General features: G+C 37.8%; 1 protein-coding gene across 2 annotated transcripts in view; it reads left to right on the top strand.

Annotated features, from left to right (window-relative positions):
- The window catches only part of RGL1 (ral guanine nucleotide dissociation stimulator like 1), an 88,793-nt gene that overhangs the window by 22,700 nt on the left and 40,687 nt on the right, over window positions 1–25,406 (top strand). For both annotated transcript variants that reach the window (XM_026703263.2, XM_026703264.2), the window contains exons 3-4: window positions 12,668–12,876; window positions 24,950–25,027. In XM_026703263.2, coding sequence (XP_026559048.2) covers window positions 12,668–12,876; window positions 24,950–25,027 — 287 coding nt within the window. The remainder of the gene's footprint in view (window positions 1–12,667; window positions 12,877–24,949; window positions 25,028–25,406) is intronic.

Here is a 25,406-nt window from a genome sequence, read left to right as displayed (position 1 = left end):
TCTCTTTTTGAAAAGCTCCTGTGGTGGAGCACCACAACTTGTGAAGGCAAGCCATTCCCGTGGTTTATTATTCACAGTGTAATGTCCAGTGGGAAAAGACTGGTCTAATAAAATGTTCAGTATTATAGTCACTTGCCTGCACCACTGGTGCAAAACAGAACAAGGACATAGAATGCTTTGAAATCATGAATAAGTTTCACTGATTACACATCTGTTACAACATGGGAAATTACGAGGTGTTCAATGAGTTTTGTTTATAATTATATATTATGATAGTTTGGCGGTATTATTGCAAGAGCTGGTAAGAACATTTCTTTATCATCTATGATGATAATGAAAAACTATGAAAAGTAAGAACAGATTCCAGAGTGAAAGCTAGGTTAGTCACTTGTAATACTACCAGCAAAGAAACCTTGAGCATTTTAAATAAAACTGCATTTGTCTAATACTTTGGAGTCCAAGATGTCAGGTGCATTATTCTGGCTGTTCAATATATAAGCACATGTCCTAGAAAACGTTTTGTATTTTTTCAATTAAATAAATGCACCTAGTTGGTCAGTTTTATTATTGATTATATGCTGCTTCAACTATGAAAACAGTTTTATGTCAGGGGGAATGAATAATATCCTTGAGGAATGGACTTTTATTTTGTTGCAAAGTCTGTTCTAGCTACTCCTCCCTTTCCGCATCTTCTAAATTCAGAGGAACTCTCTTATCTTTCACAGGTTAAACAAATCGTTTCCAGATTTCCTGAGTAAATCTTTTTCCCTTGCTTTTCTCTTTTTAAAAGCTTTTTTGCTTTCTTGTTACAATGCTTTATACCGTTAAAATACACTCCCTAATCTCAAACCAGTCATTTTTTCCAATCTAGTTGATCCAAACTGCGATAGATTTGAATAACACAAGTTTTGTGCTCTTGTTATGCAGTGTAATTGATAGGAGCAGCCTCTTTTAAGATCTATCTTAGAGTCAAGAGACAATACCTGGAATTATTCTGTTACTATGGATTTTACAGTAAGTGAGCAGTTTAGCAGTCATAATCCATTCTTTGAAAGGCAGAAAAGAAATGTTGCAATTTTCATAGAGAATGGAACTGAACTTTTATGACTCAAATATAAATATGTTGACAAATTGAAAAGTTTTTCATAAATGTCACAAGGCTACTCGTGTGTCTCACAGGAGCGATACTGCAACAACAAAGTAATTTGAACATGAATTACCAGTATATGAAAAATATAAATCTTTACTTTCAGTTATGACTTCACTTTACAAAAAAAATTTTCTGTCCTATTATATTTTATTGATCCAGAAAGATGCAGGAGTTCATCGGGCGTGCTACCAGCATCTGTTATTTTAAAGCTTATAACCTAAGTTTCATATTTAATTTCTTATTCTTATATCTACAGTGAAATTTCAAATACATCAGCCAATCAATCCACAAGAATAACTTAAACAAGTAGCTAGTCTAAAACCTTCATAAGAAATACTATCAACTTCTGAAGTGATGGCTACTCAAGATAAAGAAGCAAATTTCCCCCAACCCCCTGCCCATGGATTCTCTCTTTGGTGAAGAGGAAACATAGTAGACCCCTGCTTTTGATGACCATAGCATCAGAACAGAGATATCTTTGTAATGTCGAGAACGGCATCTTCCATTGGAAGTATGATTATTAAAAGATCATCAGTTTACATTCCTATATCAATCTATACAACACATTTATGATAGGCACATGCAACCAGCTCCTAGCTAAGCATTCATTATTATCTTTGATTTAGTTAAGGTCCACAGAGAGGTATTCCTTCACCCTTTATTTTAAGGTTGATTATCCTATTGTGGATTTGTGATCAAAACTTTGAGGCCATGGAATTCCAATTTGCTGTGAACAGCCCCCCCAAAGAAATTAATATACTGTATCCTCTGAAATTTCATTTATCTATCCCGATGTTATTATAACAGCAGCTATTAAGCAAATGTATTTTTTTAAATAAACCAGTAAGTGGTATTCCTTTTAACATTTCATAAAGCTCCATTACATTTGAATGCTATTATTAAGGATATAAAACGTATTTATTTTATTTATTTGACAGTGTTTACAACCCAACTCCCAAAGGCTCTTGGTATGGTATTCAACATTATACAAACCCAAAATAAAATAAAACATATCTAAATCAGAACAATATCAAAAATGAAAAAATATAACCCCAAAGAATACCAAGAATGCAACCACAAAGAAAACCCAAGATAGACGCTCAACTGTGATTAAAAGGAATAAAATCTTTAACTTGCTTACCCAGCAGGGGGGAAGGAGGTGGCACAAACTGTATTTCTGGGAAAGAATAATCCATCAAATTGGGCTGTTACAAACCAGATCTGCCTCAGCCATCATTTTAATCTGTATATTTTATCACAGCATGCTAAAGCTTAGGAAATAAAAACATTTCACTGGAAATAGGAACACTGATCAAATTTAAAAGTACCTTTTTATCGGGAAGAATGTTTGGTTACTTTTATCTTGCAGCTGGAAGACAAATAAAGATTCTCTATGTAGAGGGTACATTCTTTTGGCGATGGCAGTGGTAGTGGTGTGATTTTTGAGAGAAAAGACACATGCAAGCAATGACTTGATTCCAATTTGTTGTAAAGAAATGGGAAGATTTGCTGCTATTCTCTTCCTGTTTCCTTCTTCCCTGGGGTGGCAATTAGTTTTACTCACTAAAATTAGAAAGAAAATAGAAAAGGAAATGTTTCCTTTGCTCTCCTGTACTGTAATAAACACTTCGTTGCCTTCAATCAGTTTATCAGCCCCGCCCTCCCTTATCTTAAACTGCTCTTAAAAATCTACAGCTGGCAAAAAAAATAAAAAAATGGCAGGCAATACTTTTGGTCGTCCCTAAAGGGCCAAAGGCACAACTGCATTAAAGATGTCTTTCTCCTCCAGCCTGGTGCTTATCTCTCTCTCTCCCATTCTTGCATTTCCATCCTAGCTCCAGCCTCACGTGCCTTCTCCCATTCCCCTCTCTTACAGGTAGCTCTTGACTTACAACCATCTGTTTAGTGACCATTCCAAGTTGCAGTGGCACTTAAAAAAACATAGCAAACTGCAGCATCTCCAGACACTAGAACAACGGGCTCATACCAGTGGTGGTATGCTACTGGTTGGACCGGTTCATCTGAACCAGTAGTAAAAAAAAAAAAAAACCTCTGATGATCAGCTGAGAGGATAAAGAAGAGAAAAGCGAAGGATCGCCCCTCCCACCTGCTCCTACGCTTTTCTCCTCTTTATCCTCTCAGCTGATTGGCACTGCAGGCCTCAGCTGGTGTGGGGAAAGCTGCGCATGCACGTGTTAGGTGTGCATGCACGTGCACGCGATCCCCGAACTGGTAGTAGAACAGGTAGGATCCCACTGCTGGCTCATATTTATGATGGTTGCAGTGTCCCGGGGTCACGTGATCACCTTTTGCGACATTCTGACCAGCAAAGTCCACGGGGATTCATTTAACAACTGTGCTACCAACTTAACTGCAGCGATTCACTGAACAACTGTGGCAAGAAAAATGGGGCCAAATTCATATAACAACTGTCTCGCTTACCTTAGTAACATCAATTTTGAGCCCCATTGTGCTTGTAAGTCGAGGATTACCTCTATAATCCCTGCTTCGGAGCGAAGGTCAAGTGGCAGACAGAGCTTGCATAGGAGACTTGTGCCCTCCAGATGTAACAGGTGAATTATCCTGCTTAAAACATAGCAAGCACTTAATCTTGCTACACGGCACCGAGAAGGTTGCTTCAGCAGACTTCTGCATTAAATTGAGAAGCCGGCACGTCTTCTACCATGGGGATCCTCATTTACCATTCTTCATCCTGTCCCTCTTTTGTAAATCTCACACTGCGATGGCTGTGATCCACACTTTGAGAAACAGTGGTTCAAAGAGTTGGAAGAGAAGAGCTCCACGTATACTCCTAGATGGTATGAAGTTTTATCCTTGAATCGGAAGTCTTGCACAGATCTATTAAGCAATGAAACTAGAAGGCAACCCAGTGTGCCAGTATTTAACTCTGGAAGTTCTTCCTATCTTCACATTCTGTATGGCATTGACAGAAAAAAAAAAGCTTCTTCTTAAACATGTCTGCCTCTATTATTAGATTGATAAGTGAACTCACTTATTTTTGTATGAGTTAAAGCTTGTCTTCTGCCTCATCTTTTAAAATTTCTTTTATTTTTAAAATATGAAAATTCACAAAAGAAAAACCCTTTAAAAATAGAAAAAATACAAATTCATACAAACTAAAAATACAATTCTTTTGTGGGGGGAAATGTATCTTATATCAATAGCCACTGGTTTACTCATCTTCAGCCTCATCTTACAGTACACCCAATGCAACGTCCATGGTTAAATAAATAAATGGTTTGTTGTGTAGACAGAAATCTGTATCTCTCATAAAAGAACTTCTGTGTATAATTGGACACAGAGTAGAGCCATGAAATGGATACCCATTGCCTTTAGGCCTAGACAAAATTACTCTATAACCTCCAGCATTACTAATTAGAGAACCACTCGCTTTTTATACATTATTTATATACACAGAAAAGGCTGGTTAGGAATAAGTGACCAGACTGTCTGCCTCTCACTGGATGGTGTTTTGGTCCAACAGGGCACTTGAGAAAACTGTCCTACATTTTTACACATGGATTTCAGGCTGTGATATCAGGCAAGCAGCAAAAGTATTTGTGAGAGGACATATACTCTTAATCAGATGTACAGTATTCCCTTTCACTGGAGTAAATGTTCTGCCTACAGAACATTTTCACTCTGAGATGATTGTTATCAGTGATTGCTCTATACACTTTAAAGATAGAACCACTTGTTCTTTTGGGAAATATGTGTTCTCTTATCCTGTTTGGTGATGCAGAATGAATGCAGGGATGGAGAGAGTAACATAGGAGAGTGCTTGGAAAAGTTTTAACTTTGAGTTATTAATCCTCTGTTGCAAACCTTCCATCTCTGAGTCTGCTTGCTATGTTTCTCAGCCTTTTCATTAGTTCAAGTTTCTTGGTATCACTTCTTGGCTTGTAGAAACAATTACATTTGCAGAAATTTGTAATTGTGGTTGAAAAAGAGCACGGTCACTGAAAAATTAAGACTCACTTTCCCATCATATTTCTCTTGATGGAGGAAGACTGACAGGTTCCTCTTTGCATGGAAATATGAGAAAGTATCATTGAGATTCTGAACAAATATTCATAGGGTTGGGCTATTAATTTGCGAGATTTTTTTTTTACTCTGAGGAAAAGTCAGCTATTTTTAATAGAATAAAAGTAGTCCTTGACTCGTGATTCACTTCACAACCATTCCCTTAATAACAATTTGAATTAATAACAGCCTCGGAAAGGTTGCTTTGTGCCCTGTAAAGCACACCTGATTTTTATAAAACGTTTCACATACACACACACACATCGCACGTGATCATGTAGTTGTGATTTGCAACCTGTTTGCACTTGTCAGTGTTGCCAAGTACCCCATGATCCCGTGATCATTGTTTTGAATCTTCTTTGCTGGCTTCCCCAGAAGCTTAAAATGGGGAAGCCGGCAAGAAAACTTTCAAGCTGCTGCTGCCTCCTGAGAAAACTCCCTCTGGTCTTTGATGGTTGGCTGAAAGAGCTGCCTGCTGAAGGATTTCAGCTCCAGGCAGTGGTGCGTTTTGAAATAGTTTACCACTGGTTCAGTGGGTGTGGTTTGGTGGGCACGCTTTGAGCATGCACACACACTTTGCACGTGCACTTTGCACAGGCGCAGAGGCTTTCCAACTCACCTCCTGAAATCCTGCACTCTTCCTGTCACTTCAGCAGCTGATGTGCAGCAATCTACTGTGCTGCACAAAGCAGCTGCGCTTCCAAAGCAGGGAATGAAGATCAGTAGGGGAGCCTGGGTTGGCAGGTAGACCCAACTGCAGCTCCAGCAGCTCTTCAGAGAGAACCGGTTTGGTCTCCGCCAATCTTCAGTGCTACCGGTATGCCAGAAATGGGCCAAACCAGTAGAATACCACCACTGGCTTCAGGCCAATCCAAACAGTCATAGAGCTGAAATCTCTTGACAGGCAGCTTGTTCAGCCAATCCCCAGAATGAAAGAGCTGCCCGCTGAAGTATTTCAATTCCGTGTGTGCTTGGATTGGCCCGAAGCTGAAATCTTTCAGAAGGCAGCTCTTTCAGTCTAACCCATTGATTAGAGAGAGCTGAATTCAAAGCAGGATTTTCAGCTCCTGAATGGTGGCAGCATAGTAAGCTAAGGAATGTGGTGTGCCTCATGGGAGTTGGGGGCTGGTCCAGGCCACACGCGAGTATGTCTCTGTTCAGGGGTTAAAAGATATTTTCTTGGCAGGGAGGATTTTCAGTTTCTGAGCAGAGACACACTCACATGCAGCCTGCATCAAACCTCCTGTGGTCTCACTCCCATCCTTGAGACACTCTATGCTCCTTATCTCAGACTTCATCCACTTAATGACCGGAAAGGCTGGAATTTCAGTCATTGACCAAAGCAGTCACAGGCTGGCTGGCTTAATGACTGCTCTGCTCAACAATTGGCATTCTGGTCCCAATTGTGGATGTAACTCAAGGACTACCTGTAACTATATATCTTTCTTATAATTATATGAACTTAGAGCTGGCAACCTTTTTACTGCTAAGCACCACATTCTCATGGGAAGTAATATATTGGGATAGACCACATGAGAGTTATAGATGAGTCATGGTGGTGCAGGGGTTAGAGTACAGTACTGCAGGCTGCTTCTGCTGCCTGCTGGCTGCCTGCAATTTGACAGTTCAAATCTCACCAGGCTCAAGGTTGACTCAGCCTTCCATCCTTCCGAGGTCGGTTAAATGGGGAACCAAATTGTTGTGGGGGTGGATATGCTGATTCTGTAAACTGCTTAGAGAGGGCTGTAAAACACTGTGAAGTGGCAAGTGCTATTGCTATAGTGGGACTGAAGTCAAGAGTGGAAAAAGCAAAAGGAAAGTTTGTCAGAGCTTACCTGATCTTTTATAATATGCTTCTTTCCTTCTCCCCTCTCTTTTTGATATACCCACCTGTCTACCTTCCAACACACTGGATTGTCAGAAAAGTTAGGAAAAGGTAAAGAAAAGGCTTTCAGGGGAAAAAAAAAGGATTAGCTCTAAGCTGTCAGTCCTGATACATTCTTGGAGAACTGAATTGCCTACATATACCTAACACATTATTTTAAGAAGAAAAAAATGCTCCAAGAGAGTTGTAGTTCCTTTTGCTTTAAAAAAGCATGCTAAATGCTTTCCAGATATTTTAACCCACGATTGGAAAAGTTGAGTCAATTTGGTGTAGTGGTTAAAGCATCAGACTAGAAACGGGGAGACAAGTCCCACATTAAGGGACAAAATCAGCTAGGTGATCTTTGTCTCTCAGCCCTAGGAAGGAAGCAATAGCAAACCACTTCCAAATTATTGCCACGAAAACTCCAGTGACTTCTCCAGGCAGTTGTCAGGAGCCAAGACTGACTTGAAGGCATTAGAAAAAAAACAAAACACCCATTCTAGATGCTGATTTGAAATAGTAGAAACTCATAACAGGTGAAGAGCATCTCCATGGAACTTTGAGTTAAATAACAGTGAAATGTGAAAGTAAGAAGACAATCCTTTCAAAACAACATGACTTTTCTTGACCTTCAATGAGGTATCATATGTTCTTCATTCTTAAGTCCTGCTGATGGAAAATAGCCCTTCAGCTATAGAAGTGCCCTTTGAAAAGCAATCAGTGTGGTTTACTTGTAGGTGGACAGCTGGCCAAGAAGCAAACCCAAAAATCTCCTCTTGTTGTTTTCAGGAATCATGTCAGAAAAGAGACAGTCCCTGATTGAATCCAGATTGAGCTGTTTCCTGTTAGCGTGCTAACTCAGCCTGCCGTGTCTTATTCCACAAGTCAGTGTTATTGAATGGTTGCCTGCCAAGGCTCTCTTAAAAATTTGGGGGCAGAACTGCTTTAATAACGCTGACCAAAATTATGCCTTAGATGTTTCTTCAAATAACTCCAAGCGTATTGTTGTTGGTAGCTGATAAAATGTACTTTTATTTTTTTAAGCACACAAATGCAAGGAAACATTTTTAATGTCTCCCCCACAATGTAGCATTCCTTTCCTCTAGAGAACCATCAAAGCCCAAGTCTGAATACTTTCGGGAAGAGCTTTACTCAAGTTTCTGTTTGACCCTGAATTAAATAACCAGGTGTGGTAACTAGAATTCTGATTGGCATTTTGGGGTTCATGCATGGGGTGGGTGCTATTTCTAAGTGCTAACTAACTACCAAGCATTATTTAGGCAAAGTTATAAACTGAACTGATGAATTAAATGGGAATGTAGGATGAAGTATATCAAAAGCTTATTGGACTGTTTTTATTTTATTGGTTTATTTATTTAGAAGATTTATATGGCCACCCACTCACTCTCAGTGACTCTGGGCATCAGTATTAAAGCCACACTCTGATTTTTATTTCTACAAAGAGAAGAAATATAGTAGAAAAATAGGGATAAGAAACAGAAGAAGCAGAAGAACAATTTCACAGATTAGTTGCATACACATTTAATCACAGACCTAATGGCTTGATAAATTGTATGGAAATTGTGGCATGCAAAGAAGGAATCTTAATTCCTGTCTGCTGCAGTAATCATGACTGTCTGCAGTAAAAATTATCACCAGGAAGCTGAAAATCAAAAAAGCATTTTTTCAGATTAATGCATTTCACCAAAAGGCATCCGTTAGATGCATGGGATGGCTGAGCTGTTGTGGGATTTAAATTAGGATGAGGTGGGAGGAGAAGACGGGTTACCCAGATACAGGTTACATGTGTAAGAGTGTAAAATTCACAATTATAAATTCACAATTGTGTTACAAATCCATTGTATTTGTTGAGAGGTTCTGAAATTGCCTGAAAACCTTTGAGTAAATCTCATTTGATGGTGGTGTTAACATTTTCCAAAATGGTTACTTTTGAAGTCTACAATAGAAAGTCCTCTAGTATGGAGTGAAATGCTGTGATATTGTGGTCTCCTTGTTTTTTTTTAGCCCTGATCTCAAACCTTGTTCTGTTAATTCTTTTGTACAAAGTTTCCTTGTTTGTCCTACATAGAATCCAGAGGGGGATTGTTGGCAGTTGGTGGCATATAGTACATTTGGAGGAAAAGCGTGCAAAGGCGTCTTTAATTTTGTATATATGAAGTTGTTGGGGCAATTGTGAATCCTGTTGCTGTAGATGTGTAGGCAAACAGACATCTGGATATGCTGCAGGGACCGATCCCCATGTCAGCACCATTGTCCTGATTTTTATTGCTTGTTAGAATCTGGTTCAGGTTGGATGCCTGTCCGTTGACTGGAGCCGAGATTCTTTCCCCCTCAATCATGACAGAATAAAAACTAATAAACAAAGCATGAGTATTCAGGAAGAATTACTGGAACCTTTTGAAGTATTAAGCAGAGATATAGTTGTATGGATTTGCCCATAATTGTAAAATGTGGAAAGCTGGGGTTTATGTTTTTATGGTGAAATGGTAGAAAACTCTTTCACATTGCTTTTCTCAGTTTGCCATAAAAACAAACATGGAAGGGAGCTCTGCATCTTTTACAATTTCATGCGAATTCATACAACTGCATAAAATGGTGACTGTATTTCACAGGAATGGGAAAGGCCCTTTCACCATCTTGATGCTGTAGCAGAAATTGAAGAATAAAGTGAGGTTTTTGAGCTTTCCTTAGTTGGATTTGTCTCTTATAACATATGCACGGATGCTCTTCATAATCTTAAGTGCTAGTGATGGCTCTTCTCTTGAGAGATTGCTTGTGTCTTCTAGACCTCCCTGCCTTAAAATATTGCCTGATAACTTTTATTTTCTGGAATCTGTTACCACTAAAGGGAAGGACATATGTGTCCCATTTCTAGGAGTAAGATTTTGTAATCAAATCTATAAAACAATTTGATGAAAAAAATGTGAAAAAAAGTAAATGTCTCACTCCCTAGATATTGCCTAACTACTTATCTACTCCTTTTTTCCTTCCTTTCTTTCCTCTTTTGTTCTCAGTTCCCATCTCCCCAGACTGGTTTATTCATTATCTTTGTGAAAACTACATTGCTGGAAAACAAATTTGCACACAAAGTTAGCCACATGGTTAGCTGTTTATATGAACAGCAGCCCATGTGGTTTGGCTCAGCAGTACATATGCCAGGTCAGCTTCTTTATGAATTCATCTTTAAGCATACATTTAATTACCCTTTCTGACACACATATACAGTCATCCCTGCTATATGATACAGATATATTGAAATACATATTTCACTAAGATATGAATTCAGAATCTTTGTTTCACAAATAAAAGTTGTGTCTTTTCTCTAAAGTAAACACAGATGAACGATACCATTGCAGACTGCTAGCTCTGCCTCCTTAATATTTGGTGAAGTATTGACTTTTCCTTTTCCTTATATTTATGGGTTAGGTCATGCCATCACACTACTGGGGTTGGACTACAACAGCAGTTGCCAAAACGGTTGGCCACAAGAAAATTTTGGTGGGCCACAGAGAAACACCCCCCCCCAAGCAATTAATCCAGGCTGCTCAGAAACACAAGGCTGCACCACTCACATGGCCCACAGGAACCCTCCCTGCCCACTTACTCCTTACCCTGCAAACTTGCCTGCTAAATTGCTATTTTTCCTTTTTCCAGCTGTTCTGTTGCGCCGGGAGATTTAGATTAGCTCGGAAGCAGGAAATAGTTGGATTTCTTGCTTTCTAGCTAGCCTTTAGATTTTTGGCTCTGTTTTTAAGCACAGCTGAACCTCCCTTAGGACTGAAGGTTCTATTATTCAGTGCAGATTCATGGCAAGTAAATTTTATGTGACAGACTCAAGCAGCCTATGGCAGATAGATAGATCACTGAATGATTCTGTGAGCAACTCAATCTGCCTGCCTGCTTTGCCTGATTTTGGGTAAAAGTTGCTCATTTTTTAAATAAAAAATTCAATATTTACATACATAGTGTGTATGTTGTGAGTTAATTTTGTGAGTTTGCTTGCTAACAAATTTTATGAGTTTGCTTGCAAGCAAATTTTATGTGACAGATTGAGCTAGCCGATGGTAGATAGATAGATCTCTGAATAAATCTGTGATTCTGTGAGCAACTTAATCTGCCTGCTTTGCCTGATTTTGGGTAAAAGCTGCTCTTTTTTATAAAAAATGCAATATTTATATAAATATTTATAATATTTACATACAAGCCATGCCTAACCAGTCACATAACCACCAAGCCACACCCAAAAATTAGGCCACACCCACAGAATTGGTTAGTGGTCCCTGGGATTTAAAAGTATGAGTTTGGTGGTTCCTGAGGTCCAAAAGGTTGGTGACCCCTGGACTAGAAGACCTCCAAGGACCCTTCCTATTCTGCTATTTTGTTATTCTGTTCCAGAGAGCTGGAAGTTGTGAGCCCGTTTTGCTAGATGCTTAAATGTGGAAGACCATGTTCTGCAGAATTATAATGACTGATCTATTTATCTACAAACATTTTATTTACTTAGAATGAGGAGTTTTTGAAAGTCTTTCTTGTCTGATCTTCTAAATTATCTTTGATTCCGGTAGAAAAATTTATAACTCTTTTGCCACATATTCAAATTAGTTATGACTATTGAATAATTGCTTTTATCTGATGAAATACACTTCCTATTTGTAAATGGATTAGGGTTCTCTGTACTTTTTTTTTCTATCATAACTCATTAAAATGCAGATTCCTTATCCATCTAATTTTTTGAAATGAGATCTTACCATGCTGAACCATTGGAGGAAAAAAACGCCTGCTAATAATTTAACAACAAGAATGAAATAGAAAGTACAGTATAGTGTCTGATCCCTGAAATACAAACAAAGGAGGAATGTAACATTGCAACCATAGGTTTATTTGGATTATCTCAGATTTGGGGGTGAAACCTGGGCTGTCTAGAATAATGGTAAAATAATAAACCAGCTTTATTTATTTATTTATTTTTAAAAAGAAACCTTGGGGGAAAACATAGCTCTTCAAGAAAAGAAAAATCATGATTAAAATGTTTCTGCCTCATTTCAAGCCAGCTAGCTTTGCTATGCTGAGCAAAGTTCTTTATCATTCTGAGATGTAAAATATATGTGTGGATGGAATTAAGCAGCTCAAGTAGGAATGTTGCTAAATGGTAAGGAAGTTAATGCAATTGCAACAAACCCATCTGCTCTCTTGAGCTCAGCTTCAATCACAGGGCCTCACAGACGATTAGCGAGGGTATACAGCCCTTGAAAGCTGTTGGCCCATCCTTGGTCAGTCGTTATCCCACATCCTCTGACCCACAAAATCTGCAGAGTCCAATTAGATATCTCAGAATTCATAATGATCAAAATATGTTTTGAGTTAGTCTGCTTGCTTCATTATTTGTTGTTTGCTTCACTGTATGAAGCCAGCTGCTCTGTGGTTTCTCTTCTCCAGGTGTTTTCAAGCACCAGCTCTATTTTGTAAAGCTGTAAATCTTCAGACCATTTCATCACCATGAAAAGATATGGTGTGGCAGTGTTATTTCTACCAATAAGAGTTTATTAATCCTCCCCCCTTTTTTCTTAATTTGTCTATTAACATAGGTTGAAGGGGACCAACTTCCTCCAGGACACACTGTCAGCCAATATGAAACCTGTAAGATCAGGACAATAAAGGCAGGTACTCTAGAGAAGCTTGTGGAGAACCTATTGACAGCTTTTGGAGACAATGACTTCACCTACATCAGCATATTTCTATCAACATACCGAGGGTTTGCATCTACAAAGGAAGTTCTGGAATTGCTCCTTGATAGGTAAGACATTATGAAGAAAGGATATATATATATATATATATATATATATATATATATATATATATATATATATATATATATATATATATATATACATACATGTAAGTACCCGAGAAAACTTAAGAAAACATATATATATGTATGTATGTATGTATGTATGTATGCATGCATACATACATGTATGGTATTCAGCTTTGTTTGGGTATTTTCCCACATCATTATAGTTGTGCTTTTAAAGTTGTAAGAACGTTTTGGCAGAATCTCATCTGCCATCATCAGGCCTCTGTATAGTGTTCGTCTGTGAGTCAGACTTTCACAGCCATTTCTGTTTTAAATTTGGTGCTAGCCTACTGCTGTGCCAGAAACGTTGCTACAACTTTAAAAGCACAATTATAATGATGTGGGAAAATACCCAAATAAAGCTGAATACCATGCATATAAACACCTGCGAAAACTTAAGAAAACACACACACACACACACACACACACACATACATTAGGGCTGCTGGGTTGAGTTCCTAGTTTAGCAGTTTGGTTGCAAATGTTTCATCACCATTCGAGGAGACATCGTCACTACACTTTGAATTGTGCTAGCCTGTTTGGGCACTGGCCTTTAAATACCTTTTTATGTGATGCAAATTGATGAGTGTTGTTTGTTTGGGTACTTTGGAACAAACAATATTCACTAATCTGTGTCATATAAAAGGGTATTTAAAGGCCAGTGCTTGGACAGATGAGCACACCTCCAAGCACATTGACAATATTTCCTCAAATGAGGACAAAATGTCTGCAACCAATTTGCCAAGCTCAGAGTTCAAACCAACAGTCAGCTACCAACCCGAGCTACTAATATTCAAGTACATTTCAACCATTTAATAAATTAATTAATATAAGAGTTGTTTAAAACAATGGTGTGTTTCAAGAGATTATGCTGAGCTGCAATGTTGGTAGATTAGGGTCTGGTTCTGAACATTCATTTTGAAAGTAAAAGATGTGTCATTTGCTATTCCAGTTCCGTAATCAAGTCTATGTCTTATGTCTCCCAGTATGAATTCACTGTGAGTATTTAACACTATGCAGTATGCAATATTTAGCATCTCAAATATCTCAGCTTTTATTCCTCAAAGAAACTACAAAGTTCTTGCTCTTTCAGTAGTAAAAAGATAGAAAATAGGTATGGTTTTAGAATGCAGCTTTAATGCTGAATCAATGTATATGTCTCAGTCTTTTGATATGTAATACTTTCTCTCATACCATTTTTAGCCATCTGTCTTTATTCTATGTCCTTATTTTTTAAAATGTCTGAAACTTCATGCCAATGAATTCAATAGATTGTTGCAGACAGATTTGCAAATATAATCCAAGTTTCTGGTTTCAATAAATGCAACATGTTTAAGTATAATTGACTAAATAGTGAGTTAGGCAAAGGTCCTCAAACTTTCTTGATTTACTATGCCCATTTCCCCACAAGAAATAATTAGAAGTAAATTGATTATTTTCATTTATTCTCCGCACTGCATCCAGAATGTACCTCATGCTTCTGGTTCATGGCAATGTTATCATAGTACAACAGCATAAGAGTGAATAATACTTCTATTTTGCAAATCATTCTCCTTCTCATTGTCATGCCCCTGGTGGAGACAGACTCTGAGGAAGAGGAGGAACAGCCGACAGGGAGTGGAAGTGTGGCTCCGGAAGTTGTGGAGGAGGCTGGGGAAGGGCAGAGGCCATCTGAGCAGTCAGAGGAGGACCCAGGCCCATCTCCTCTCTAACTAGGGCACACAGGGAGGAGAGGATAAGGGAGAGACATGGTCTCCTCAGGAGGAGAGGGCCTTGATCCTCTTCATGGGCTGCAGCTGTGACAACTGAATAAGAGTATGGACCTACGTACTGGCGAACGCTGGAAACAAAGCATGTAAATATCTCTGGTTTATAGTTCCTCTCTGAGTTTGGCATCCTTCCCAGTGTATATCATCTGTGGACATCCTCCAGCCCTTATCTTGCCTGATTTATGTTGCTTTTTTCCTTCTTCGTGTAACTCTTTGTGTGGGAGTGTTTTTGTCTTCTGTCAAAGATATTTGGAGCTTGGAAGCAAACTGAAGGAATAAAAGGGGCTTCACCTGTTTTCTGTGACTGTGTTTGTTTTATATCCCACTCTGGGTCATCACACTCATAAATCAGTGGGGACTTTACCTTATTTCAGGAGTGTCAAACTTGTGGTCGGGGGGGGGCTGGATACATCACATGCTGTCCACAACCATCTCAGTTTAGCGAAGGGGAAAAAAGTCATGATATGTCACATGACAACGTGATGTCGTGAGTTTGACATCTGTGCCTTATTTCAAATGAGGATGCTGATATCTCTATCCATTAGGCAAATCTACACAGAAATCATCCCCGGAAGGAGTCCTTAATTCCTGGGGATGTATCATCCCAACACAAGTGGAAGGCATTAAGCTAGGAAAGGCTGGAATGTACCATTGATTGCTAAAGTGTTGTTACTTGGTTTTGATTAGAAGATACAATGAGTTATTAAAAACCAAGTCCAGAAAAGCCCTCAGTGTGATAAAGTAAGTTTTTTCCACACTTAACACTAAAAAAATGAAATCATTGGACACCATCTCATTTTATTCTTTGTCTTTTCCCAAGGAATTGGGGTAATGGAGAAGTGGGTAAATATATCTGTGTGTGTGTGTGTGTGTGTGTGTGTGTGTGTGTGAGAGAGAGAGAGAGAGAGAGAGAGAGAGAGAGAGAGAGACTTTTCATTCTCATAATGATTTCAGCATACTTATTTTTCTTAAGTTACCATGAAGCTGAAATCACGTTATATTTAGGGTAGAGCTTCTGTCTCCTGTTTTACTTTCTGCCAGGATTGTTTTGAAAATCAGTGTCTTCTAAACAATGGAAGAGAAGATAACTGTATGGTCTTACAATATTCATTTTGTCCTTGCAAGGAAATAACTTTTCTGGCCAAGGTAACTAAAGTAACTTCTTCCTATCGCCTGCTTTGCTGGTTTCGCATAATTTATGTGGTTTCCCATGGTTTGTATTGTAAAACAAGAACTGAAAGTTCCTTTAAAAGCAAAACAAAGTATCAGCATGCATACAAATATTATTAAAGAGTTCTCTGGTAAGGATGGATCCTCTTTGGAAACTTTCTGTTTTCCCGAAAGTGCATTGCAAAGCAACAGGAGCTGTCTATGTTGTCCTGATAAGGCTTGAACTTCCTGTGGACCAATTTGCTTTACTTAGGCTGACTGACTGAGGCACAGGATTCGGGGGTGGCAGAAGGCAGCTTGTATTGCAGCTGTGCATTGTTGTTCTTGCTTTGTAGTGAACAAAGAACATCAGTTTGCAGACTTATCAATCCAGCACTTTCATAAAACACAAAGCTACATATAGTAGTATGTTCACTCCCTTCAGATGGGAGCTTAAGGGGTGTCAATGGAAACATGAAAAGAGAAGCACTTTTCCAGTAACAGGGTAGCAGGAACCTACACAGCTATCTACCGGCTGTGATCTGGAATGCTTTGGGGACAAACTGGAGGGCTAAGAGTGAATGGAGGTCGTTTACAATTAAGAAATGCTGTGAAGCAGTGTTTTAAGATTAAGTAGAAAATACATCCCACATTCCACAAATAAAACTAAATTCCAGTTCTCATCAGCAGTTGAGGTTATTCCTATCAATAGAGAAATCTATAAAAGATTCATTACAGGTAGTCCTTGATTTGCAACTATTTATTTAGTGACCATTCAAAGTTATAACACACTGAAAAAAGGGAGCCTCGGTGGTGCAGTGGTTAGAGTGCACTATTGCAAGCTACTCCTATGTAATTCCACAGATCGAATCTCACCAGGCTCAAGGTTGGCTCAGCCTTTCATCCTTCCAAGGTGGGGGCAATATGCTGACTCTGTAAACCACTTTGAGAGGGGCTGTAAAGCACTATAAAGTGGTATATAAGTTAAGTGCTATTGCTATTGCTACTTATGACCTATTCTCACACTTAGAACTGTTGCAGGATTCCCACAATCAGATGATTGAAATTCGGGCACTTGGCTAGCAACGTGTATTGGCAAGGGCAGCAGCACCTGATCTGATCATTTGATTGCCACTTGCTACCTTCCCAGCCAGCTTCCCAGCAAGCAAAGTCATGTTTGCAAATGCTGGGTTAGGAAGTCAGGCTTTGTAATGGGAAATCAGCTTCCTTAATTATGACGAAATGGCTAGGAGACACTCATACAGATACATAAATTCCTCTAGAAATATTGCTCAGGGAAGAAATTAATTTAGGTAGATTTCTAAGAAGCTAGTTTACCCTAAGAGTTAGTGAACAGCTGAACTGTAACTGGTCAATCGCCTAATAGTTAAGGGCTCAGGCTAGAAACCAAGAGATTGAGTTCTTGTCCCAAGTTAGGCATGAAAGCTGACTGGATGACTTTCAATTAGTCATTCTCTCTCTCTCCTTATTGGTTTGCTGTTGTGGCAAAAATAGAAGGAAGAGTATTAGGTATGTTTGCTTGTGTTATTTATGAAAAAAATAAAAAATAAATTAAAAATTAAAAAATCGATGCTTTGAAAATATTGAAGATATGTCCTGTGTTAGACATAGGTTTTTTTCCTGACCACTAAGTATCCTTGCTATTATTTAAATTTCCTGTAATTTATTCAGCCATTTTTACAATATATATTCCCTAATCTTTTGACAATCGAACATAATTTAACTGCAGAAGCAATGCCCTTTTCAATAATTTCTCTGTAATGCTCAAATATTTATGGAGAAATTAAGTCTGAAATCAAATAAGTTGGGGGTCCCAAACACAAGTAGCCCACAACAATATCCTCTAACTCTGAGTGCCATGTAGACTGAGCCTTGGGAAACACTCTGGCAGGAGAAACAACCAATCTTGGAATGACCAGTGTGTCTCTTAGCAACAGTGAAACCTCATTGGCTGACCTCATTGCTCTGGGCATGGCTACCTTCTAGGAACTCATGCTTGTTCTTGCACTCCGTGACAGGTGCCATTTCTCAGGTGCCATTTCTAAGGCAACAGGAAGGCAAGGATTGGCCAGGGAACAAAGCCAGGAGGCTGGTGTTACTTAAAAGAGAGAAGAAGCAATGGCACTGACTGATGTAGCTTGCCAGCTCTGGCCACCCCACCAGAAGAAGCTCTGCTATGGAAGGTCTCCCTCCAAAGCAAATGAAGTTGCAGGAGAGAATTTGAAAAAACCCATTATGGCTGATTTGGGGTATGAAGAACGCTAAAATGTTTAGCTAGTTCAATGTTAATAATTTTGAAAGGGCATCGTGATTTTATTGAAGGCAATTCAGTTCAATCACGTCATTCTGAACCCAAAATAATAATGCTACTTGGCAGAGCTTGATGAAGAGAGTGAAGCAGACAGAAAGCCAATGAGAAAAAGATCAAAGGGAAAATGTCCTCTGTAGGCAGAGCAGAAAAATGAAAACAAGATTTTGACACCTATAGGATGGAATTCTTAGGTTATGTTATCTTAGATATGATCCTGAACCAAATATAGTAATATATATCAACCCTATAAATCCAAGAATTCTATTCTGGTTCAAGAAAAGTGCTGCCAGTTAAAGCCAAAGTGAAATGGGTGCCTTTAAGAGCTGTTTCACAGTAAATTGTTTTATTTAATAGATGCGTGTTTAGTGATTTATTATGATCCTCTTCACTTTCTCATTTTTGATCCCAGAGAGACTTTTGTATCACTGTATGGAAAGGCTTCTCTGTTGGAGCCATCAAGCTAAGGAATGTCTCCTTGTATATTTCTTTGATGATCTCAGTCTGAGACACTATGGGCACTAACTTGGAAATAACTTTAATTAAACTCACTGGTCCTTCTGCATAATTACTCAAAGGAGACAAATATTCTGAGAGACATACAATTTGCTTGACATGGAATCTGTTTATAATATGCTATTTTATAAAATTCCTTTATTAGGCCTGGATTAGATGCTATCTTTATGTGGCTTCAGTGAAATTTCTCTCAAAAAGAAAAAAAAAGCTCCCCTTTTCCTTAAAATTGAGACAAGATAACACAGACAATTAAAAAGCCTTTTTAGAGAGGCTCAGTTATATCAAGAGAGAATATGTGTTACAGACTTTTACAAGTTCTACAGTCTGTATTAGGGTTGAACCAATACCACAGTGATTTATAAGTCTAATACTTTGGTGCAAATGTAGAATTTATATACATTGCATTTGCCCATACTTCGTCGATGAAATCTATATTATGGGTAAAATGTTGTATTATTCATCTTTTCTTGGAAGCAGAAGTTCTTCGTTAAAGAATTAAGTGACCAAATACAGGAATGCTGGAGTCTTACTGATGATTGTCGGTCTTTCTCCCGCTGTGTGTTTTCTGCACAACAGCAACAAATGCAGAAATATGTGAACAGATAGTAATTTGTGAAGGCCTTGGATACTCTCTGAGCTTGGTTGTTTGTTTGCATATCTTTCATTATTCAACTAAATAACATCAATGTGACTGATGTGACTAGTGCAACACTGATGACGTTATCTAGATGGGTAATGAAACGTCTGCAAGCAAACAACCAAGCTCAGATTCAACTGTCCGCTATGTATATTTTCTTTTATTGGAGACAGTAAATTAAAAATGCGCTTTCTTCCTTTATTCTTCAGTCAGGAAAGCTACACAGGTAGCTTTCGAATATAGCTTACTACTACAGGTAGTCCTGGTTTAACAACCACAGTTGTAACCAGCAACTGCGTTGTTAAGTGAAGTGATCAGTAATCCATAATATAGATTTCATGAAATCTCAAGTGTGCTTATGATATTATTTCCTTTGCTTAACAGACCTGCATAGTTTGTAAATAGGAGGACTGGTCATAAAGTTGCTTTTTATTATTTAATCACCATGGTAACTACAAATGGTAATAATAACTGACTAAATTATTTCTACTCTATCTTCAGATAATGTAGTTTGCCTTGTTTTTCATAATATTTTTTTCATAATTCTAAAAAAGCTTACAGTTTTTTTAAAAAGGGGAAAATAGGATACAAACAAGAGAAGGGGAGGAAATAAAGAATTCTCGTAATGGGTAGCAACTGGGGGAACAAAAATTTCTTCTAGTAGAAATGAAACATCAGAATTGATGAGGTTTTGATCTCAGGAAGCAGGGGATTTCAGCAGTAAGGAATATGAAGATACAAGCAAAAAGAAAAAACAAAACCACTGGGATTTAGAGAGAGAGAGAAACTAGAACAATAAAGACAGCAAATATAAAAGAACTACAACCAGATAATATCGGGAAGTTTTATTTCTTGCTGGAAAATAAGAACTACTACAAAGCAGACAAAAGGGAGAGAAAAGATGGGCAATAAAAAGATCAAGAGATATGTAATATTTAAAATAAAGAACGGCAAATGAAGTGATTTATTGGCAGGCTATCCATTAACTGGGGAGAGAAAATACATGAAAATCAGGTAAACATTGAAATCTAATTGGATGGCTGCAGTTGGGAAAAGGGATAGGAGAGGGTCTTTTCAGGCAAAATTTCCTTATTTGTTATAAGTCTGTGTTTACTCCAGCTGTGTGTTGTTTTTCTGCTGTTTCCCCCCTTTATTTTATGTTTTAAAACATTTACTGTCCAGTCATGAATTTGAGAGGAGAGGAGAAAGGAAAAGAAAGGAAAGGAGAGAGGAGGAGAAAGGAGAGGAGAGGAGAGCAGAGAAGTTTCCAGTTATTCATTGTTAGAATCTGTTCTCAGCTTAGTTCTTATTCATAATGTTTCCTTTTCAGATGTATTTAATTCAATCTGTGCTCAATTGTTTTGGCTGATGTATATCCATGAAAGCTTTTTTGGGGAGGATGGGTGGTTTTTGAGTCCTGGCCACTGCCTGACCATTTCACTGCACTTCTCTTGACAAAATCTTAGAAGTGGTTTGCTATTGCATGATTCCTAGGGCTGAGAGAGAGTGACTGGCCCAAGGCCACACAGCTGGTTTTGTGGCTAAGGTGGGACTAGAATTCACAGTCTCCCAGTTTCTAGCCTGATGCCTTAACAAATACACCAAACGGGCTCTCGTATAAAACTTATAAACATGTTTTCAGTTTTAAATATTGCAAGTTCTTGTAATTATCTCAGTTCTTAAGTTACAGGATTCTTGTCAAAAATTAAAATCTACTACAGTATTCACTTTCCTTTAAAAAAACCCCCCACATAAATAGAAAAATATATATGAAAAATCAGGTTGAACAGAGAGGGTTTTTTGTTGTGTGATGCATAACACTACCTGGATGACATGTATACAGATAGTCCTCAGCTTACAATCACAATTGAGCCCAGAATTTTGATCGCTGTAATCACCACATAACTGGACTTGATTTTACAACTATTTTTTATAACAGTTGTTAAGTGAGTCAAGTCCAAATCCAGCTTGATAAATTGGCATTTTTGTCAGAAAATGGCAAAACATGATCACATGATTGCAGGACTCTGCAGCCAGGCCGTAAGTGGGAGCTGGTGTCCTAGAGGTCATTTGGGGGATGCATCTCTCAGGGATGTGCCCATCTGGATCCTGAGTGTGGCATCATCTGAAGCTTTAGGACAGAGTGGAGGTAGAGAGTGGGTCAACTTATTTTCCAAAGCACCAGAGGGCAGGACAAGAAACAATGGATAAAAACTAATCAAAGAGAGAAGCAAACTGGAATGAAGAAGAAACTTCCGAACAGTGAGGACAATTCACCCAGGGAACAACTTGTCATCAGAAATTGTGGGTGCTTCATCACTGGAGGTTTTTAAGAAGAGACCGGAGTGGACAGTCACTTGTCTGAAATGGAATAGGGACTCCTGCTTGATCAGAGGGTCTCCAAGGTCTCTTCTAGCTCTATTATGATTGGTTAATTGATTGATCGGTTGGTTGATCGATCGATCGATAGTCAGTGAGATAGACGTGAGACCTTGCTTATGAAACCATAAGGGTCAGATTGCTCCTTATGTACCACCTTCAATACTATAAACTCAAGATGGTAGACTTAACCTAATTCTCCCTTCTATTCTTCCTACAACAGCAACTCTGTGAGGTAAGCTGGGGTGAGAAAGAATGACACGAAGCCAGACCTTGCAGTCTCTTTGAAACTACTCTCTTAGTTTCTAGTCTGGTTTCTTAACTATTAAACTGAACTGGTTCTCTTCTACTGTAGGAAGAAAACAGAATAACATTATTTCATCTTTTCCATTTTTTCTGAGGCTTCTTGGTTACTTATCACATAGTTGCCTTAAGCATTATTGCAGCACTTATGAAGTTTGCAGTTTTATATTTCTGGAATGCAAAATAACTTTAGGTGGATAAGCATCATTTCTGAGTAGTCATAATAGGTCTAGGATTTTGAGCGGCATTTATGCATCTGGCATTCATAATCTCAAATTTTAACAAATAGAAGGTTACAGTCTTACATTCATTAATCTCTAAATTAAATGAATGTATGTATGTGTGTGTGTGTCTTTCATTAAACATATCAGATTTACCTATAGTGGGTTTTTAAAAATGTTATATTGACCTATACATTGATCATCCCTCCACTAGCAAAAATGTTTGATACAGGCCTACTTTTTTCTCTACATATAAAACTTAACCTGCTCTTAAAAATTCTTCAAAAATCAGGCTTTATTGGATGTAACAGACATCAGTGAAAAATATGAATATACAGTGTGCATGTGTACTTATTAATATTAATGTTTTGGATTGCTCTACAGAGTTTTCAAATTATTATTTAAAAGAGTTATGTGGCCACTCATCCTACATACCCTAGCCCTGAGTGTTCTCAGAAACACAGACTTATTTGCAATGACATAAATACAGACTGAAATACTAATCTGGTTAGCAGTCGTTTCTTACCAGTGTTTCAAACTAAGCTCTCCATTTTCTAAAAGGTATTTCTGAAAGGATCATAAGCCATCTGCACAAGATTTGAAACTGATGTATTTCTGAAAACAAAATTGTTTCATTGAGAGGTGGCAGTTACGTTCCTAATACCAGAGAAGCCAGCCATTAAATGCTGTGTAAAGCTGATTCATGCTTCTGAAATTGACTTGGACTAAATATAAATGTTGAAATAGGCACTGATGAATATGCATCCAGAATTGCATTACTTCTCAAGTGCTATCTCTTTTCACTTTATCCTCAAGTAATTTGGATACATCTTTTTCATCAAGAGCCTTTTATTAAGTTTACCCACGATGTAGCAGACTTGGTATTTTATTGAGTATATCCTTGGCAAAGGCTATCTAACAGGAATCTGCAGTCAGATCCCAGTATCTGAAGCAATCCTTCGTAAAAATGTTCTGTATATTTTCATTGTTCACCAGTTTTGAAAGCAGTACATTTCTGGCTGCATATTGAATTTTCTGTGCCATGTACAGAAATGGTGAAACGTGATATTCCCACCATGTCTTAGTGGTAAAAGCAAAGGATATCATTTTCTTTTTAAAAGTCTTCTTTGTACTACAAGCAAAATGTAGATCACGTCATCAGGAGAGGATATGCTAAAATCAAATTCATAAGGATAAATTGTATAAAAACAATAAAATACCATTTACTGTAAAAATATTAACATTATTGGTACTTTGTTCAAATTCAGCATTGAGGGAAATAGACAGCAAGTTTAACACTCCTCAATCATGTAATTTCAAATACATTATGTGTGAGAATGGATTTAGAAAGTTTTAAATCTTTGTTCTTACCATGGTGAATCACTTGGCTTTTAAAAATTCATTCTGAATCAGGATTTTACTTTGTACATATTTCTATTGGATTTTATTTTGATTTAAAACTAATATATGCCTGTATCCTTTGAAATAAACAGGGTTTAATTGTATAAATGTAGTACAGATGTATGATTTTTCCCCTGATAATCTATTGTGCTATTCTCTTTATTTCCTAATATTTGATCGTAAGAAAAAGAATGACTACTATATAAATGGGCCGTAACATAGGTTAATTATTGTACTATGAAAATCCTAACATGCCAACTCTACTTACATTTTCTTTTGTAGCTTATATCAAGGAGAATTTTATTTGTTATCTAACATTTCAGTTGCTCTGGAAGTAAATTTGTTTAGATGTTCTCAATCAGTTCTTACAAATAAAATCACACAAGCCTAGAAGAAGGTGTATGAGTTTGGATGAGGATCGAGATATGGTAATGGGAAAAGTTAAGGTCAAGTGTAAAGTGAAAAAGGCTTCTCCTGGAATGAACTTCTGGGAACCAGGATTCTGAGAAGAAAATCTTTGAGAAAAAATGGGAAAGCTCTAAGAACATAATGAAAAAAGGAGAAAGAGACTTACAAGAAAGAGTCTTACAAACTCGAGTGGGCTGTTTTTTTATGCCAAGGGGAGGGAGACAGGAGAGTTAAGGAAGCAGATTCAGGCATTGGCCATGTTAAACAAGGATACAAGACAAATTGTATTTTGGATGCACACTGAGAAAAGGAACTGTGGCAAAATCTCCCTTAGCTTCTTAGGCCAGCCTTCTTTATTAAACAGAAGAAGGCTGGCTTAAGAAGCTAAAAATGATTAGCTAATAGATATTTAATAGCTGTGTTCATGGGAAATTCCAAGAGTTGTTTTAAAAACATTTGGAAGGTACCAGGTAGAGGAAGACTGACATAAGGATTAGATGTTCACTACTGGAAGAAAGTTGAAAGGAAGAAGTAGTTTGTAGGATTGACAAATAAGAGTTAGCCACATTTCCCTGCTAAGTGTGGGTAATGGGGTTGGAATCCAATACATCTGGAAATTGTCAGATCATGGAAGACAGGGCTGCTGCATCCTTAAGAGCTGTATATCAATTGAATGCTGTTTCTCCTATTTCTTAAACCCTAAGGAAGTAATTGGGCCAGGAAGCATATGGTGTGGGATGGACAAGGAGAAAAGATCAAATTCCGGAAGTTGTGTTAACTTCTCTGCTACAAATTAAGTACTGAGTTCAAAGCACTTCCTAATATCTAAATCCTTAGACATAGCTTTCCCCATTTTATTTTTACTCACTGCCTGATATTCCTATAATTCTTTTGCTTTTAGATATGGAAATCTGGAGATCTCAAACTGTGAAGAAGATGGGAGCCAGAACACTATGGAGACCAAAACAGTACTCAGGAAGTAAGTGTTGCATTTCTCTGAACAGCAAGAATCACAACCAAGGTTGAGAAAAGGATGTGGTCAGTATTCATCTGGAAATTACACACAAATCAGTTTATTGCACAAAGGAATATAGGAACTTTGTCACAACTCTACAAAAGATCAACATCTTAGTAAGATGAGAAGTTAACTGTCAAAATAAAGCCAAGTATAGAAACTAGAATTAGTAGATAAAATATTTGTAGGTATTATCCAATAAATTAATTCCAATAGGTAGGTTAGGAAATATTCAGTATATCTCCCATTGAAATAAGGGGCTTAAATAAGACTGGATTGGAATTTCTTTTACCTGTTCTACACAATAACAATAACTTTATTCTGTACATTTACTTGACTAAAA

The sequence above is a fragment of the Pseudonaja textilis genome, chromosome 3, assembly GCF_049901715.1.
Source record: "Pseudonaja textilis isolate UNSWEBS1 chromosome 3, rPseTex1.2, whole genome shotgun sequence".
Taxonomy (NCBI): Eukaryota; Metazoa; Chordata; class Lepidosauria; order Squamata; family Elapidae; genus Pseudonaja; species Pseudonaja textilis.
This window is presented reverse-complemented; position numbering and strand designations above follow the sequence as displayed.